This window comes from Camelus bactrianus, chromosome 3 (genome assembly GCF_048773025.1).
Source record: "Camelus bactrianus isolate YW-2024 breed Bactrian camel chromosome 3, ASM4877302v1, whole genome shotgun sequence".
Lineage (NCBI taxonomy): Eukaryota > Metazoa > Chordata > Mammalia > Artiodactyla > Camelidae > Camelus > Camelus bactrianus.
In genome coordinates, this window is record NC_133541.1 from 111,092,919 (window position 1) to 111,113,559 (window position 20,641).

Consider the following 20,641-nt stretch of genomic DNA (forward strand, 5'->3'; position numbering starts at 1 on the left):
GAAATAAGTCGGGCAGAGAAAGACAAATACAGTACAATTTCACTCATATGTGGAATCTAAAGAAAACAAAACAAAACAAAACAAATGAACAAACAAAACAGAACAGAAATAGAGTCAAAGATACAGAGAACTAGCTAGTGGTTGCCAGAAGGGAAAAGGATGGGAAGATGAATGAAATAGGTGAAGAGGATTAAAAGGTACAAACTTCCAGCTGTAAAATAAGTGTTGTGGGGATGTGATGTACACATGGGGAATATAGTCAATAATAGCTTTATATGGTGATGAATGGTAACTAGATGTATTGTGATTATTTCATAATGTATAAAAATATCAAACCATTATGTTGTACACCTGAAGCTAATATAATATTGTATGCCAAGTATAACTTAATAATAAAAGTGTTTTTAAACATGAAAAAAAATAAGAATAACAATAACCAGCATGTGTTGAGCACTAACTGTGTGCCCAGCATCATGCCTGGTGTTCCCTCCTTAATCATCACACTGAAGCTTCTCATTCCAATGAATACAAAGGGCAAAACCCAAGACGCAGAGAGGATAAAGGTATGCCCAATACGACACTGCTGGGAGCAACAGGGCGGGGCTTTGCACTCCACTCACCTAGCTCCGGGCCTGAACTCTGAATCACTCCCCAGTGCTGCCTTCTTGAAGCGCCCCTCGTGGCCCAAGCAGATGCTTCTGCTCTTCTTTTTCTGCTTGCTGCATTTGTATCCCTTGCTAAGCCTGGGCTGGGCACTAGCCAGTAGTGTCTTATCACGGAGCAATGCAAGTTAGAGGCAGCGGAGTCCTCTCCCTGTCTGGCTGTGTGGGAGTAGACACAGCCCCGGGCTCTGCCTCTCAGCTTGCCCCTTCCCATCAAGCTGATGTGGTCAATATTTACTTTGCAAAGTCAACGGGGTGTTGCTCAGGCCACAAGCTCTAGAAGATGAGGTGGTTTTTAATCAGCTGATTTTATTACCATTTCTTCCAGACCCTCGCCAATGGCTGATGCGTGAGCTGTTATTGCAGGATTGGTGTGGCCATCCCCCTCACCATCTGCACCCTGGGAACCCAGAGGATAATTTCCTGCAGCTTCAGGGACTCTTTCCCCAGAGGGATTGTGCAGAGAGAGGAAAGCTAGCCCTGGATCCACCCAGACCCATAATTCAAAGCAACACTTTTCAGACAACCCAGGCCTAAGCAAAGCAGATCTTAATTTGTTTGCTGGCTGAAAAAAATCAAAGCATCTTTATCATTTGTGGCCATTTTGATTGACTTGTAAAGTTTGCCCTTGCCTCAAAGAGTCACCATAATATTTCCTCACATCCTTAAGAAGGTTTATCATTTACAAAAAGCTTTTATGTACACATTCTCTCATTTGACTTTCTCAGCATGGTGTGGGTACCAGATGGGAGCAAGCTGCGGTTCAGAGAGGTAGTGTTACTGGCTCAAGGTTGATCAGCTCAAATGCAAGAGACCTGCCTTCTTGTCCAGGTGATCAGACTTGAGGCTCAGGCATGGTTGGGGCTCTTGGCAGACTCGGGGAAGGGTGGCCTTTGGAACCCAGAGACCTAGTTTTTATTACTTTCCTGGGTCCCAGTTTATCTGTCTGTGGTATGAGGACTCGCATGTCCACCTGACAGCGTGTGTGGAGATGACGTGAGACCAGGGCTGAATCGCATGACACGGCCACGGCTAAGTCCATGCTCCTTCCCCTCCTCTCTTTGCACTTTTCCCTGCAAAACCTGGAGGAACACTCTGTATCAAGTGTGAAGTTTTATCTCCATGGTTTAACCATATTTTTCATCTTCCCTTCCCCACTCCATCAACACTGACTTTGCTCTTTGCTCCTAGGAAATGGAGAACAAGGGAAGCCCTACCCCATGACTGATGCTGAGAGAGTGGATCAGGCATACCGAGAAAATGGATTTAACATTTACGTCAGCGATAAAATCTCCCTGAATCGCTCGCTGCCTGATATTCGGCACCCAAAGTGAGTGTAACACCTCTGATCTTCTGGGATCTAAGGACTTTGCCCTTAGCTCTTGTTGAGAATTAATTAAAGAAACAGGTACATAAAGCGCTGCTGGAGGGGAGTCCCTCCTGTCACCCAGGGCCTTTGTGCAAAGCTTTGTGTGATCAGGTTCTCCTAGAATTCAGAGCTGGTGTGGCAGAGAGAATATCATTTTCCCAGAAGAGCTGGTCTCCTACTTTCCAAGCAGTGGGAACCGTGACCTGTGTATTTCCGCTTTTTGCTCTGGCCCACAGAGGAGTCCAGACCTCACTTGGCAAGACAGTTGCAGTAATGGTTTCAGCCATGCCTCCCCCTCAACCTCTCCACCTTCTGTGTGTGACATTTTTCTTTTTATTATTAATTTTTATTTTAGCTCTCCTGTGTACCTATATATCTATGCCTTTCTTATAAGCTAGCTCAAATCATTTTGAGAAAGGATACATCACAGTGATTATAAAGATAACAGTGGCACCCGACTTTTGTGACAAGTGGCATGTGCCAAGCTCTTCGTTTGCATCATCTCAGGTTCCTGTGAGGTAGGTTTGAGGATGATGCCCATTTTTACAGATAAGGAAACAGGCGTAAAGAAGCGTTAAAACTCAAGTAAGGCCACACAGCAGCTAAGAAGCTGAGCCAGTTACTGGGCTCCAGCTCAACCAAAATCTATACACTGGATCTTAAGCCATCCTGCCTCCCATTTTCAATAGAGATATGGTGGTGGTCATGGGGGTTTTCTAGTAGAGTGGTATGTCTGAAAGTTGATGTGCATTAGAGTCATTTGGAGGGCTGTTAGTTAGAAAATGGGTTATTGAACCTCACCCCCGTAATTTCTGATTTTATAGATCTAGGTTGAGGCCCAAGAACTCGCATTATAAGTAAGTTCCCACGTGATTGCTCCTGGGGCTTATCTTGGGTCCACACTTTGGAAACCACTGCAAGCAAAAGATTTCCAAGTTGCATCTACATGAAGGCCGTACTGAGTAGCACTGGAGCATAAAGTGGTGTGCTCAGGGACTAGAAAGTAGCGCCTAGGAAAAGATGATAACAGCCCACACTTAATAAGTGCTTACTGTATGCCAGGCATTGTTCTAAGCCAGTGGTTCCCAAAGTGTGGTTCCCAGATCGGCGGCAGCAGCAGCATTACCTAAGAGCTTGTTAGACATGCTGTTGCGGAAAAATGTGTTACAGCTTGGTGTTACAGCTCAGTTGTGACAGCAACCTGGATCCAGACGAGAGACCAAGCAGCACTCGGAGAGTTGGAGAACTCAGGTTTGGGCCCAGCGAGCCCAAAGGACTTAACACACGTTAAGCTCTGGACCCCATCTGTTGTAGGTTTACACAGGCCTTTTATAGGCTGCCAGTTTTTGCAACATCGTATACAAATAAAGTACAACAGAAGTTGACTAACCAGGAATAAGCTTTGTAGAAATAGACCAATCAGGAGTGAGCTCCATGCAAATGAAGTACTACAAATGGACCAATCAGAAGTTAGGGAAGTGGACCAATCAGAAGTGAGAGTAATAACCAATCAGGAGTGAGAGTAATAACCAATCAGGAGTGAGAGTAGTAACCAATCAGGAGTGAAGGAAATAACCAATCAGAAGTGAACTCAGGGAACCAATAGAATTCTAGGTGTAAGATAGCCGCTTTAGAAGCATAAAGTGAGATAGAGCCTCTGGACCAGGGAACCCGACGGTACTAAGAAAGCAGCGGCTCTGCCTAGGGGTCCTGCCGCTCTTTTTATGGGGCTTCCCGCCTCAGGGCAGATTCCTAGATCCCCATCCAAGGCTACTGAATCAAAAGCTCCCGGGAGGGGTCCTGCAGTCAGTGACTTAACAAGCCCCCCAGGTGATTCTGATGCAAAGGTTAAGTTTCAGAACCAATGTTCTGGGTACTTTACGTGTGTTAACTCGGCCAAACCTTCCCAAAACCCTATGAGGTAGGTCCTTTTATTATCACCGTTTTCCAGATCAGGAGTTGAGGCACAAAAAAGGTAAAATAATTTCCATTAGATGACACAACTGGTAAAAGGTGGCGCCAGAATATTGAACGCAGGGCGTCTGACCTAGAATCTGTAAGTCACAAGGTCTTTTCGTCCAAAGAACTCAGTTGGTAGAATGTAATAATAAAGAGCCGTGGTAACATGTTTGGCTGCTTGCAAAATGCCTTCTGTCTCCTTTCATCTTTCGGTTCCTGCAACAATACTTATCCTCTTCAATTTGTATGTGAGGAAGCCACACAGCTAGGAATCCCTACTCAAAAGATGTGCTGCTTGCCCAGGACTTGGCCCTGTTTATAAGGATTTCTTGCAGTGATGGGAGGGAGCAAGGAGCCTTGCAGGGCTAGCCCGGGGTCCGGGAGGGGCAGCGGGGGATTGCAATCTGTTTCATAGCCTTCACTGTCAAGCCTGAGGTTTTCTCATCTAAGTCTCAGAATGTAGTTCATATATTACTGATGTTGCCAGATTCAGAACTGTGACCTGACTCTGAGGGTCAGAAACTCAATTTATATGTTTAGCCCCTGTAGAGTTCAGAATTCTGCACTAATTTCATCTTTCTAAGTCTAGGAAAGAAGTTCATCTGGGGGCATTATACTGTAACTCAGCTGCTATGCTGTGGTTCTGTGGGCTCTCAACTCTGGCTGTACCTGGTGTGGTTTTAAAAATAAATACAAAGCCTGGGCTCCCACCCCTGACCTCTGGGTCTGAATCTCTGGAGGTATCACCTGGGTCTCAGGATTTTCCAAAACCTGAGAAAGCGATTCTCACATATAACCAGGGTTGAGAACTGCTGGTGTGAAATAAGGAATATTTTTACAATGAGAGAAGTTTTCATCCATTCATTCATCTGTTCATTCAGTAAATGTGTATTAATTGTCTGAGTGCCCAGCCCTGTGCATAACACCAGGATCACAGTGATAAATGAGCTATTACTGCCGCCTTGGGCGAGAGGCGGGGGCTAATGGCAGAAGCAGGTCATTGCACCACAGGTGAGAAGTAGTGACAGGATTAGGCACAGGGTGCTTTGGAACCCCAGGGGATACCCCCACCCTGCACCAGCCCATGTGGGAAGACATTGCAAGTGGTGAACTAGGCAAGACTTTGCACTTTCTTTGGCTTACCAGTTAAGGGGTGAGTCTCCCAGCTATTAGAAGTGGAGCCAGGATGGGGACTGGCCCCTTTGTCTCCCACTGCAGTGCTCTCTCCTGACAGCCCAGAAAAAGATCTTTTTTTTATTTTTGGATGTTAGTTCTATTTTTAACTTTCTGAAGGTATCCTCAATATTGTTTTCCATAGTAGCTGAACCAACTTACATTCCCATCAACAGCATGCAAGCGTTCTGAAAGGTCTTCTTAATCAAGGAGTCCTAGGGCCCACAGATAGGTCTGTGACTAGAATTCAGGAGGGTCTGTAAACCTGGATGAAAAGAACATTGCATTTTCTCTTTTCATTAACCTCTAACAGAAATCTGGTGTTCCCTTCAGTTATGAAGGTAGGCAGCGAAGCACCTGTGATGTTGTCTCCAGAAGGAATCATTTACTTTCTCATCACTTTGCAGATACCCTGAAATGTCACCGGTACTCATCACTGCTTCGGGATGAAAGTAGTTTTTAGAACTACCACTTGATCTTGTCGTTTAATGTGTTAATAAAGAAGCACATGAATGGCTATATTTCACATTTTTTATCCTTTTGGTGACTGTATTTCAGTCTAATTGGTTTCCTTTACAATCTTATATATTTTCTTTTCTTCACTGTAAACATTGCTCTGAGAAGTGACCAAAGACTTCATCAGCCTGGCATAGAGGTTCAGGGTCTTGGTTTAAAGGGAGGAAGCCCTATTCAAGGTGGATGTGAACTGAGCCCAAGGCTCCTCTATTACCAGCCCGCCCACCCAGCCAGTGTCTAAGTTATGGTGAAAGACATTGCTAAACCCAGCACTCCTAACAACCCCCTTTTAAAAATCCCATTGTGGAGCTGACTTTTCATAAATAAGTTGACAGATGTCTTGAAGAGCTTTTCTTTTTTAATAGGGGAAGTGGGGGTAGGGAGATCTTGCCTGCAGTTTGACAGCAGAAATGTGTGAGGAAATTAGAGCAGTCAGGCCGCTCACTCCCTCCGCTTTCTTGTAGCTTAAACAACTTCTCCAGCAGGAGCTGAGGTTGACGTTTGCCTTACACTCCTTCAGACTGAATTTTGGCAACGGCATGTCAAGAACAGCACTGAGGGGCTGTTTGTGCCCGCTGCATTTGCTCCCACCAGAAGCTGCAGCTGGGATCGTGCAGCAACAGAGAATGGAAATTAGGTGGTCCTGCCCTACTCCCTGGGCTTGTGTGTGGGAGGCAGCCAGCTGGCTCTGAGCGGCCTGCCCTCTGCACCTCCTGCCAAGGGAGCAGGAACAGAGGATGGCTGGTCGGCTGGCCCACTTTTCTTCTCTGCCCCCCGGTGGCGGAGGGCGGGGGGCCCTGCTGGGCTGCTTGTGCCCTCCAGGGCACAGAGCTGATGGCAGTGGAGCCCCAACTACTGGACGTGGCCCTAGTCGGAAGGGTCCTGGCCAGACCCCTCTGTTGGGTGATGAGCTTCTTCCAGGCAAAGATTGTCCATGGTGGAGCTGAAAGTGGTCTATAACCCTGACCTGCTTCCTGCAGTCCACGAGTAGAGCTTCCAGTAATGAATGAACCTGAATGGACTCTGTTGCAATTAAAGGCCCAAGTCCACCAGATTCCTGGTTCCATGCTCCCTTTTGCTTTTTTTCCTTTTTGTTAAATTAACATGGTTAGTTTATGAAATGTGCACAATTTTCTCAAAAGAATTTGTAAGCTCAAATTATTATAATTGTCCAGTACTCTATTGAGTGCCTTTATATCTCCAACAGGTTACAAAGGCAGCAAGGGAGGCAGTTAGAGCCTGTTACCTTTGACAAACATTTATTAAATATACACTCTGAAAAAAATGATAACTTGCCAGCACAGGAAGTTAAAGTCAACCACATTTGTAGTAGTAGTAGTAATAGTGGTAGTAGTAAGAATAGTAGTGCCCCAATATGAATGTACACATTGACATAAAAAATTCCATTTAGGAGCCAAGATATGATAAGGACCAGATTGACCTGCCTGCCTGGAACAACCAAAAGAAAACAAAAAGCAAAATAAATGAAATTAAAACAGCGGGCATTGGCAATGAAGGACAGTAATCCCTAAGAGATAGGAGACAAATGAATGAGCCCTACAAGTGCCCCCAGGTTATTCCTCAAAAGAGTTTCCAAGCTGTGGTGCATGGAGGCCCCCCCGTAGAGCCCCGAGGACCTCCTGAGTTAAAGAGGTGGAGCTGAGAGTCCAGGGGGACCGAAGAGGCTAGGGTTCAGAGGGCAAGGTACTGGGGAGGAAAGACTTGCACAGAGATTGAGCCACAGAGATCTACAGAGGGTCCTCTTGAATACTGAGCAGATTACTGGTGAGTGTGAGGAGAGCTGGGAAAGGGGTCACCTGAAGGGATTAGCGAGAAGGGCACCTAGCTCTCACACAGGGCTGAGAGTTGTGCCTCTTGCCACCACTCCAGCTGGAAGAATCTTGTAATTTGTAACTCATGGAGAATTGGGTGGTACACTTGGAAGAGTTTTGCCTTAGTGGGGACTAATTAGCCCTAGGCTCAGCAGTGCTCTGGACGAGTCTAAAAAAGCATAAATTATGACCCAAAAGAATCTACTGTTTCCAAGTAACTTAACTGCATCCCAGGACAAAGCTCGAGAATATTTATAAAAAAAAATTTCAGCACCAACCAAGGTAAAATCTGATCAAAGATTATCAGACATGCAAATAAACACAGAAAGATGGCCCATAATGAGGAAAATAAAGAAAACCAACCCAAAGTGGACACAGATTTTAGAGTAAGCAGAGGACACTAAAATAGTTATTCTAACTATATTCTGTGCATTTAAAAAGTTAGAAAGATATAAAAAGGCCCATATTCTAGAAATGAAACCAGCAATGTCTGAGATGAAAAATACATATATGAAATCAATGGCAGAATAGGCGTTGCAGAAAAAAAAGTTAGTGAACCTGAAGAAAAGAAGTTACTTAGACTAAAAAAGGGAGAAAAAGCATTTTTTAAATGATGAGAGCATTAATAAATGTTAATAACACTAAACAGTTGAATATTCACATAATTGGAGTCCATGAAGGAGGGAAGGGAAGTAATAGCCAAAAGTTTTCCAAACTGAATGACAGCTATAGAATCACAGATCTAAGAAGCTCAGTGAAACCCAGTCTCAAGAAACATGAATGAAACAACACCAAGACACATCATCATAAAATTACTAAAAACCAGCAGTAAAGAAGAAAAAACTTTAAACAGCCATAGAAATAAAACATCTTATAGACAAGACGAAAGATGAAGATGGCAGAATTTTCGTTGGAAATAACGCAAGCAAAAGCACAGCATAGCAACGTTTTTAAAGTTCTGAAAGTAAAATCTCTAGCAAGCTGAAATTCTATACCGAATGAAAATAGCTTATAAAAATAAAGGCAAAACACTTTTCAGACACACACAAAACAAAGCTGAAAGAATTCATCACAGCAGTCATGTACTACGTGAAACTACAAGAATGAAGATTGCTGGAAATAGTACCTATGTGGATAAATATATATTACTTTTTCTTACTGTTTAAATCTTTTAAAAAGATATCTGACTGTGTAACCAAAAATAATAACACATTATTGTGTTTAAAGTGCAGGTTAAAAAATAAAATGGATCCCACCATAAAGGTTAGAGGGGAGAGAAGCTAATATGCTATTGTAAGGTTCTCCATACTACTTATGAGATGGTGTAACATCATTTGAAAGTAGACTTTTTTTTTCCACTTTTATTGTAGGGGGGGTCACTAGGTTTATTTATTTTTTCATTTTTAATGGAGATACTAGGGATTGAACCCAGGACCTAACACATGCTAAGCAGACACTCTACCACTGAGCTATATACCCTCCTCCCCCAAAAGTAGACTTTTTTAAAGTGTATATAATAAACACTAAAATAACAAAACAAAAAGTTGTAGTTAGTAAGCCAACAAAGGAGATAAAATGGAATCATGAAAAATATTCAGTTAATCCAAAAGAAGGCAGAAAAAAGAGAAATTTAAATTTAAAAAGATTCGAGAGAAAAAGGACAAAGATCAGAAAGGAAAAATTGAAAGCAAGTACTAAGATAATGGACTATAACCTAACAGTATCAATAATCACATTAAATAATCGCACTAATTATTTCAGTGAAAAAGCAGACTGTCAGATTAGACAAGAAAGAAAGATCCAACTACATACTACCTCTGCCCAGAAACACTGTAAGATAAAGATACAAATAAATCAAAATTGAAAGGATAGAAGAGATCTATTATGCTAATACTAGTCAAAAGAAAGCTGAGGTGGGTATATATTAATATCAGTCAAAATAAATTTCAGAGCAAGGACTATTACAAGGGATAAAGAAGGTTATTTCATAGTAATAAAGGGATCATTCATCAAGAGGACATAGCAATCCTAAATGTTTAAGCACCTAATAAGAGCATCTCAAAATACATGAAGCAAAAAGTCATAGAACTGCAAGGAGAAATAGACATAGCCACAGTTACGAAATTTGAACACTTCTCTCTCAATAATAACAAGTAGACAGAAAATCAGCAAGGATATAGTAGACTTGAACAGCATTGTCAACCAGTGTGACCTAATTGACATTTATGGAACAGTTCGCTGAATAACAGCAGAATATACAGTCCTTTCTAGTCTGTACAGAACATTTACCAAAATAAACCATATTCTGGGCCAGAAAACAAATCTCCATAAATTTAAAAAGATTCAAGTGATACAAATTATGTTCTGTGACCATAGTGAAATTTGGAAACCAAACACAAAACAGTCTCTTAAAATTTCCAAATGTTTGGAAACTATGTAACTCACTTAGGAATAACAGATGAGTAAAAGAAGAAATCGAAAGGAAAATTAGAAAGTATTTTGAACTGAAAAATAATGGAAACAATATATCAGAATTTATGGGATGTCACTAAAGCAGTATGTAAGGGGAAATGTTTAACATTAAATGCATATATTGGAGAAGAATGGTCTCAAATTAATGACGTCAGCTTCTACTTTAAGAAACTAGAAAAAGAAGAGTAAGTTAACCCAAAATAAACAGAAGAAAGGAAATTTTTTAAAAGATGAAAGCAAAGATCAATGAAATAGAGAATGGAAAACCAATCGAGAAAAATCAATAGACCCAAAAGCTGGCTCTTTGAGATGGTCAATTAAATTGACATCTAACCAGGCTGATAAATGGAAAAAAAGAGAGAAGACACAAGTTACCAAAATCAAGAATGGGAGAGGTGACATAGCCACAGATTCTATAACTGTTAGGAGAATACTGAAGTGATACTTTGAACAGCATTATGCCTATAAATTCAACAACATAGATGAAATGACAAATTCCTTGAAAGACACAAACTACCACAGCTTGCTCAAGAAGAAATGATTCATTGAAATAGCCCTGTATCTGGTAAAGAAATTGAAATTGTATTAAGAACTTTCCCCCAAAGAAAACTCCAGGCCCAAATAGGTTCCTCAGTGAATTCTACAAAAAAATTAAGAAATAAGACAAATTTTATGCAACTCTTCCAAAAAATTAAAGAGGATGGAGTACTTTCCAACTCATTGTGAAGCCAGTATTACACTGATACCAAAACCAGACAAAGATATTACAAGGAAAGAATATTACAACCTATGAACATGTTGGACAGGCTATTATTTCATCATCATCATCTTTCAGTTTTTTTTTTCAGATAAACAAAATAGAATCATCAAAGGGTAAAAAGTGACCTATGGCCAAAGTCACACAGGTATGTCCTGGGCAGAGTTGTGAAGAGTCCCGTTAGACCAGATGACTTCCCAGGTGAATTCTACCAAACACACAAAGAAAATTTAATACTTATCTTTCTCAAACTATTCCAAAAAATTATAGAGGACTGAACACTTCCTCACTCATTTTATGAGGCAAACATCATCCTAATACTAAAACCAGACAAAGACAACACAAAAAAAAAAAAAAGAAGAAGAAAAAAGAAGATTACAGGCCAGTATCTCTGATGATCGTAGACACAAAAATCCTCAACATAGTAAAGCCAATTCAACAATACATCAAAAGGATCGTACACCATGATCAAATGGGATTTACTCCAGGGATGCAGGGGCGGTTCACCACCCACAAATCAATCAATGTGATACGCCACATTAACAAAATGAAGGATAAAAACCATATGGTCATCTCAATAGATGCAGAAAAAACGCTTGACAAGATCCAAGACCTATTTGTGATAAAAACCCAATAAAGTGGGTATAGAAGGGACATACCGCAAAATAATAAGGCATAAATGACAAATGCACAACAATATCATAATAATGAAAAATTAAAAGCTACCTCTCTAAAATCAGGAACAAGACAAGGATGCCCCCTCTTGCCACTCTTATTCAACATAGTATTGGAAGTCCTAGACAGAGCAGTTAGGCAAGAAAAGAAATGAAAAACATCCAAATGGAAAGGAAGAAGTAAAACTGTCCCTATATGCATATGACATGATTCTTATATATAGAAAACCCTAAAGACCTCATCAAAAAACTATTAGGTATAATAGGATCCAGTTGGAAATGGATTTGTTACCATATTTGACAATCATTGCAGTATCTAAAATATCGGGATAAAGGGTAGAGAGTCAGAGGAGGGAAAGCACTGAGGGGAAGTGGCTCCCTGGACCCAGGAGAGCTAGCAGCTGAGGTCCTATTCAGGGACCACCACTTTCCTCCCATGATAACATGGCCTTGGTGATGCTGTAGGCTTGAGAATCAGGAAAGCCTGGTGTTTATAAATATTCGCAGAGACAGCAGGGGAATCTTCCGGAATGATGATGTAAGTGTGAGCTAGGAATGTGAAAGAACTGAGCTTTCCTGCCAGACAGCATCAACAGTTGTGCATTCATGGGACCCTGGGGACCAGGGGAAGCTGTTGGCAGTGCTGCTGCCTGCGTTCTTGGGCTCCTGCTGCATGGACACCTCATGGATGTATCCAGAGCTAATTAAATCAGGAATTAAATCTAAGGTAACTGTGTGTGTGTCAGGGGCTCCTTTCTCACTCCGTTCCCCAATCTGTAGCTCACCTAAAATGCAGCCTGCCCCTACTCATTTATACTAAAATGATCAAGGATCAGTCCCTGCCTTGAAGAGGTCTCAAGCCTGTCACTTGAAACTGTTTGCAAGTCATTCATTCATGAGTTAAGCAAATATCTATTGCGTGCCTACCATACATGCTTACTGTGTAGCCTAGTCTCTGAGGAAACAGTGGTAAACAAGATAGGCAGAATTTCCTTCTTCGTGGAGCTTACATTCTACTGGGCATGGGAGGTCATAAACAAACAAATGAGCATGTTAATTTTCCAGTGATGTTGGGAAAAGCAGAGTAAGAGGTAGAAATACATCTCATGGGAATGAGATGTATTTATTACAGTGGTCAGGGAAGATCTTGCTGATAAAAGGACGTATGAACAGAGAAATGTAGAAGTGAGGGGCCTAGCAGGGCAGTTAACTGGGGGAAGAGTCCTGCAGGCAGAGGAAATAGGTACAAAGGCTCTTAGACCATCATGCTTGGCTGTGGTACTCGGTGAGTCAGAAGGAGAGGGATGAGAAACAAGGCTGGAGAGGTGTCAGGGTCACGGTGGGGCTTTTGCTTTTACCAAAGTGAGTAAGATGGGAAGCCTTAGAGGGTTTGAGCAGAGAACCGCATGATCGGATTTTCATTTGCAAAGGCTCTCTTTGGTTGCTATGTTAAGAGGAGACTGTAGGCAGCCAAGGGTAGAGACTAGTTAGGGGTATAATACAGTGACAGTGACTCAGACCATGGTGGGAGTAGCAGTGACCACATTCTAGATATAATTTGAAGATGGAGACAACAGAATGTACTTACAGACAGTATGGATGTGAGAAAAAGAGGAGTCAAGGATAACACCAAGTTTTTTGGCCAGGGCAGCTGGGGACATGGAGCTGCCATTTGCAGAAACAAAGACTTTGGAAAGAGTGGGCTCAGGGGGAAAATGCGACTGGTATTTCAGTCAAGGTTAAGATGTTCTTAAAACATCCAAATGACGATGTCAAGTTGGAAGTTGAATAAATGATGCCATTTGTGTTATAAAAATATGGAAATGGTGATGGGGTTCTTTTCTGAGTTGCTGTGTTTTTATATTGTGGTTTTAATTAACTCGCTTTCCTTGAATAGCAAGAAACGGCTGAGGCATAGCAGATAGTAAATCTAAAAATGACCAAAGCTTGTCTGTGGTCTGTGGTGTGGTGTGCAGGATGACAGTTTGCGTGCCACGTCCAGGTCAAGATGGGGGCAGCGCTCACCTCCTGCCACCTGCAATGGGAGTCAGTGGCTGGAATCTGGGCCCGCCCCTCCCCTGCCCCTCACAGTGCTGGGAGGTGTGTCAGACCCTCTGTACCACAGTGACAGGCTTGGAAGACATATTTAGTACATATTAGCAGTTTTTACCCTTTTTATCATGATTTGTGTAGTGGAATAAGCTCACTTGACACTTTTGTAATGGAGTGCTCGAGTGTAAGATTAGTGCCCCAGAGATGCTCAGGATGTGAAGGATGTAAACTCTCTAGTTCGGCAGGTTGTTTGCAAGGCAGCTGTGTAGGGAGGGGTCGGGGTGGGGGTGGAGGGAGGGAAAGGGACTGTAGCCTGAACAATTTGTGAGCTGGGAAAGGAAAAGTTCCAGATTTCTTTGGCGCATCACTGCTTCTTCAGGAAACTTCAGTCAGCTCGCCTCTAAAATTGAATTTCTTTTTTCTGAACAATAGTGTTTCTTCCACGACAACAGTTATTGATCCATCAGACCTAATATTGGGATTTAAAGGTGCTCATAAGCCTTAAAATGTAATGGCAGCCATTACATTTTGAGAATATAATTTCTCAAATTGACCTCTTTTCTGTAATTTTAAGAACAGATTTCAGTGAGTTTAAGCCTTTGGGTTGAAATTACAGAGATAAATGGCTTATAAGCAGAAACGGCTGCCTGTCAGCTAAAAATCAGATAGACATATATCCCATCCAACTTATGCTGGGGGAAAACCACTCGACATCCACATGAGCAGCTGTGTGGTGTGTGTTCTTTTATCATTTCTGTGAACAGGTGCATTTTCTAAGTCTTCTCAAAATGGATGCTGTTCTCCATGAACAGTGACTACACCTGCCATTTATCCAGTGCACGTGTGCCAGGCGTCGCTCCACCAGCCTCCACTCATCGTTCCACTTTGAGGTTTCGTGTGATATTTTTCTTTCCTTTATATGTTTCAACATCATCTTCTCATTTACAAAAACACTATCACGACTCTTTTGCGAGTCCACAAATCGTTGTTATCTATGGGGATTACCAGCTCCATTTTCCAGAAGCACACACGGAACCTCAGGGAAGCCGAGTTCTTTGCTCCAGTTCCCACAGCCCCTGGAAGGCAAAGAAGACTCAAACCTGGATCCCAGCCCTGGGTCCCTTCTGCTGCATCACACATAGAGTTCCTCACAGGAAGGAAGGAGAGGTTCTTAAACTTGAATCCTTTGTGCATGAAGGTTCTTGGACCAGGCACAGTGAAGCAGGGTTGGCTGGATAAATGGTCACAGCCCGGAGACTACACAAGTTGCCTCTCACTCACCCTGCTGGAGGTAATAACATGTGCTTATCTGGGAGCAGATAAATTGCATTAGATAAACTTGGTTACAGAGATGAGTTTGATTTTAAGTGGTGTTGGCCTTGAAAGGGTTTTAGGGAAAAGAGGATAATGACTGGAAGATAAAGGCAATTATCAGTTCTCTCCCTTCATTAAGATGGTATCAAGGGCAGCGTGATAAAACCAGCAAAGCTGCTCAGTTTAGGAGCACTGTTACATGAAAGAGAACATACCTCCCCCTGATTGTAAGTCTCCTCCAACCTTTTTTGGGGGATGAAATCAGTAGTACCCTCCACCCACCCACCTCCAGCCCTAAGTCTGCCCAGGTGACGAATGGGAGCAGCTTAGCGTTCTGTAGATTTTCCCTTTGCTTGTGCATCATATATAGACATAGCAAGGGGTCTGGGGTGTTTGGTTTGGGGGCTTTTCTCCCCACAAAAATGTGGTTGTACTACATGTATTTTATTCCACAAGTAGCTTTTTTCACTTATACTCTGGTCACGTTTCCAAGATATTTCTAATAGCTCTGTAATATTACATCAGAACCTGATCAATTCAACCATTTCTCTGTTGACGAGCATACAGGTTGTTTTCCATTTTGGAAACAGAGGCAAAGACATCCGTGAACATGTTTCTTTACATTTTGGTTTCTTCTTTTCTCCTCCTTCATGAATCGTGAAGAATCTTAATATTAAAGCCCATTTCCTCCTTATGATGTTGGCCTGGCAACTGGCATCTAATTGGGATAGGAGGTGTGGTCCTTATGGTTGTTATTTCCCGCCGATAATTCCAGGCATCTTGACCTTACGTAACTGTATTGATTAACCAGAGTCGCTCCTTCCTGCCGTCAGCTTGTGTTTAAAGTTTCAGCACATGGAATACATCGCATGTTATATCTGCAGGAGGGCCGATTTCATTACGTGGGACAGCTGTGTGAAGAAACTTGGATTTTGCTGTGTGCTTTAAACTATTTTTTATTGTTGTTCTTTTTACACCTGCCTTAAAATTAGATCCGATCTGAACAAAGGGCTTTCCAAAATGTGAGTTCAAAGTGGGAGGCAAAGACAGCACGAACCAAGATCCTTTCAATATTGCTTGTCTCCGAAGTCTCTAAGTGCAGGTTAGGGGGCACGAAACTAGTGGTGACCTTGTGACCTTGCGGTGCAGGGAGGTACTGCATTAGTTAATACTAATAACTTTTGTGATTCTCTTAGCTGTCTCTTGAGAGGAGGGAGGAGCATGTGGGTGCAGCTGGCTCTCAGCACAGCCTCCCCTGAATGGAAAATGACCTTCATAAAGATGTCAGCCTTGGCGCATGTTGTCACACTAATCTTCCGGCTCCTCTGATTCCAGCCAGACTGCATTAAAGGGAAACCCTGCCTGCCTCATCCCCCACAGAGCGGTAAAGAAGGGCAGAGTGGTAGAGAAGGGCTGGGCAGCAGAGCCCCAGCTGTGGAGGGAAGCCTTGCCTTCAGATGTGTGAGGAGAGGCCCCAGATCTGCATCTGGAGGGCTGATGGGGATGGGAGGGGCAGGAGCTTTTCACATTCTCCCCACTAAGACCCAGTTTCTTCCTTTTGTTCCAGAGCCTGGAGCTATTTATAACTTCCACTTAGCTTCTTGGTGGCTCCAGAGCCCATAAGACAAAGTCTTTCTGAGAATGTTGTATTATAAGGGACTGTCCTTGATAGAAAATAGAGAGGGGAGAATTTCAAAATTTTGAACTTCAACCATTTGCTGGAGCATGACTTACCCTATGGCCTGGGGAGGTGGAAACTCACATTTCTGAGCCAGATGCTGTACCAGATGCATTCCCAGATGGTCTCGCTTTTATTCAGTGTGACAGCCTTACTAGGAAAGAGTTATGTCCCCATTTTACCCAAGTACAAGCTGAGGCTTAGGGAGGCTGTGACCCTCCCAGAGTGACTCACTGCTAAGTGACAAAGGTGAGATTTGAACCCAGATCTGAAGGTCTCTTCAACCCTTGCCCCCCTCCCTTACCACACCTGCAGTTCCCATCTTGAAAGGTACCAGCTATTTGAATGTATCATGCTGTATAGGGTATACTATCTCAGTCTGTGACCCCAGGAAGGTCACTCCCCATTATAGGCCTCAGTTTCCTCATCTGTAAAACAAGGATTGCAAACAAGGTGAGATGCAGGCCCTTTCAACCTTCATGTTTAGTGGTTCTTACTGGCTTTTCGTATTGAAGTTATGCATACAACCTGGGAGCAGCAGCTGGCCTTCTGCCTTGTTCCTCAACCCCAAAAGATCCTAACTTCTGCCACCCCTGAGACACACAAAGCAGCTCCCAGCAAGCCCCATCTGGTCAGTGGAAATCCAAAATTGTCATGTTTGGTGGAGGAGCGCATGTTGGGTTTGGTTCCATGAGAAGGTGCTAAAATGCCAAACTACTTCTGATAAATAAGAACAAACATTGAATAGACATCAGCAAGCACAGTTTAAGTGTCCACATTCGTACTGGTAGGAGTTTTATGCTGAGGTTCACTGAAGCCCCCATTCTCTTTGCTGTGAGTTCTCCTCCACGTTTACCCATCTCCAAGGCCAGAGCTAGCTCCTCCTCCCTCCTCGTGGCTGTTTTAAGTGTACAGTCTCACCTAGTTCTCCTGTCATTCTCATGGTGTTACCACCCCCACTTACAGATGAGGAAACCAAGGCTCCACAAGGGATGGAAACCTACTCCAGGTCTCACAGCTGCAGAGTGGCAGAGTCAGGATTTGAACCCAGGTCCAGAGCACTCTTGCTCCCTTAGGCACATAAAATATGGGGTTTGTTCAGTTGACTTGCATTTCAATTTGGTCTGTGGATACTGTCCCAGGTGAGAGAATTAAATTCTTTTTTATAGTTCCCTTCAAAATGATTGGGTTGTTCTATTTGAAAGTTGACTCAGAGAAGATTTTTGAAATGCTTGCCTTTGATTTTGACTTCTTTGCTTTTTAATTCTAGTGCTCCAGCATTAAGCCCTGAGGGTACAGCTTCAGGGCTGGTATATTAGACTTGCCTTTGTGCCCAAGAGCCAGAACCCTTAAGGTATGTTAAATTGGGGGCTGCTCAGTCATAGATGAGAGCTCCCGCTGCCTCCCACCCCAACAGCAGCCCTCAGCCCAGGCCCTTTCTCCTGGTCAGTGAATGAGCCAAGTTCTCTTCCTGCAGCAAGAGAGAGGCTGCCCCCTTCAGGCTAGGGGGGACTCCTGGGGAACAGTTTCTGCCTCTGTCCTTCAAAAGCCATCCTTAGGACCAGAACAGATTCATGTGACTGAAAGGGCTTAGAGATTTATAAGCAGTTGTATCGGCAAGGATTCTTATAGTTACGAGTGTCAGAAACCTAACTCAAACTGATTAAAGAAAAGACAACGCATTGGCTCACGTCACTGAAAAGACCAGGGGTAGGGCTTGATTCCAGCCATAGCTGCATCCACATCCCTAAATGTTGCCAGCAGGAACCTCTCTGCTGGTTAGTTTCTATGCTCACTTCGTTTTAAGATAGGGAACAGTCTGTACGGGGGCCTGACCAGTCTTCTATCCACCCCTGTTCAGTTTCAGCAGGAAATAGCTGTCCTCTCTCCCTGTTGTCTCAGCAGAGATTTACTCTTGATTTCCAAGTGCCCACCCCTGAACCAACCACTGTGGTGGGGGAGCTGCGATGCTCTGATTGGCTGAACCAGGCTCTCTTGCCCACCCTTAAGGCAAGGCAAGGCCCTCCCCCAAACCCTGTGTAATTGAAGGGTGGGAGATTCCCCAAGGAAAATCAGGATGCTGTAACCAAGGAAGGAGGAAGAATACAGAGCAAGCACACAAGACTTGCCCATTGTCCAGCTCCCCTAGTGACATAAGGGGAACTGGGGGTCCGTTGAGAAGGTGGGGTTGGAATGTTGCATGTCAGAGCAGAAACTAGAAGCCAGGACTTCAGACTTCTACTTACTTCCCTCAGTTTTTCTTTTTTATCTATTCATTCTTTATTTGTACATTTAATAGCATTGGTACATTATCCTGTAAAAATATTTGTGTATACAGTGCAGATGGGTTTAAATCCAGGCTCCAGCCCTTACCAGCTGTTGAACCTTAGGCAAGTTACTTGACTTCTCTGCCTTATTTCCTCCCCGTTGTCATGGGAGTAATGATAGTTCTGACCTCCTAAGAGCATTGTGACAATTAAATGGCTTAATGCATATAAAGTGCTGACAACACAGCCTGACATAATGGAAATCCTCAACAGATGTATTCTGTTATCATCATTGTCATCTTCCTCCTCATTTTTGAACTGCCTATCAGTATCATATAGTTTGAAGTTCTCATCATTGATTTAATCTTTCCCCGTTAATGGACATTCACTTTGTTTCTGCCCTTTTCACCATTTCAAAGTGTGTCAAGGGACACCCCTGACCGGTCTTTGTCCTCACGCTGTGCATGTCTAACTAAATGTTGCCCTGTATGGGTTGGGCCTTGTCAGACTGAACCAGATGACAAGGGAGGTGCTCCTGCGAGGGGTGGGATGTTTCTCACTCAGGTCTTAGTCGTAAGGTTTGAAACCCTGCAGGTGCCTCTTCCTTTATGTTGTCTTCTGGGGCCAGAAATACTGAGCCATGAGGGCACCAAGATTGATGCTGTGTGCTCAAAGCATCATGGTGTCACTGCTCTGACCCTATGAAGGCATCGCTCTGCCCCCTCCTGTCCCCAGAGGGGCTCTTCCAGCATCTGAGGAAGCCATGCTATATCTGGGATCCCACAGAGCTTGGGGGGCCACCACATCCATGTGCTGGATGCCATGTTGTAGAAACAAATATATGTTCAGAGGGGAGCACAGAGGAAGACATATGCTAGATGTTTAACAGAGGTCATCCCCCCGGGGTTAGGATGTTGCTGTCATTATCAATTGTCTTTTAACCTTTCTGAGTTTTCCAGACTTTCATACTGAACAATGATCACTTTTATCATCAAAAAAGTATATACTGTTATTTTAAGTAAATACTATCTAGATTGGAGTCTTGGACCCAAGTCTCTTTCCTCTCTGGGCACCATTTTTCACGTGGAAATGGGGCTAGCACTCCCTGGCTCGTCTCTTTCACAGGGGTTGGTCCAGCTTCAAGAAGAGACAGGAGAGCGTGCTCTATAAGCCATCAGGCACGAGGAAATGGGAGAAGGCGGAGGCTGTTCCTGTCTGGCCATAGCCAAAACCAGCCTCTTTGAATTGGGAACAGTGTCCTAGTTTCCCCTTCCTGGAGACAGCATTCTCTGTGCCTCCTTTCTGAAGCCATTGGGCAAAGGGGTGCTTCGTGTTTATCCCACACAAAAGGACTGGGCGTACTCTGCCATCCAGTGTTGCGATCTTAAGACACAACACACAGACAGGTCCTAAAGGGGACAGCTAAGATGGGGGCATCACTAGGGGTGGGGTGGCCTTCTCTCTTCCTCCCTGCCTTCCCCAGGCCCCCTCTGTCTGCTGCGACCTGAGGCCTAATATGAGGAGGAGAAATGGGGCTTTTCACATGAGCTTCCAACAGGAAGGTGGCCTATGGGCGAGTCTGTGCAACCAAGTTCCCTGCTGGATACTGGAGAGATTCACTTCAGCATGTCAGACAATTTTTTTATTTAAGCAAAGAGAATACTAAGCTGGAACCAAACTAATAACTAGTGCCCGTGGCAAAAGTCGAAGTGCCTGTTTTGTGTTTATTTAGTAAATAAATGAGTGGATGGATAGGAGGGAGAAAAAGAGTAGACCCTTCCCCGCAAAAGCACATGTTCAAGGCTGTGATCCAAGCTGAGCTTTTATCTGAGTTCTGAATAATCTTTAATTCCACGATTGGATTAAATTAGAAATGAATTTAGTCCACTGTGGCATTGTCTACTTGCCTTGGAATG

The 20,641-nt window shown here is 43.4% G+C and overlaps 1 protein-coding gene across 3 annotated transcripts in view; it reads left to right on the plus strand.

The window, feature by feature from the left end:
* Positions 1–20,641, plus strand: part of GALNT10 (polypeptide N-acetylgalactosaminyltransferase 10) — a 260,577-nt gene that overhangs the window by 147,527 nt on the left and 92,409 nt on the right. For all 3 annotated transcript variants that reach the window (XM_074360971.1, XM_074360972.1, XM_074360969.1), the window contains one exon: positions 1,854–1,992. In XM_074360971.1, coding sequence (XP_074217072.1) covers positions 1,854–1,992 — 139 coding nt within the window. The remainder of the gene's footprint in view (positions 1–1,853; positions 1,993–20,641) is intronic.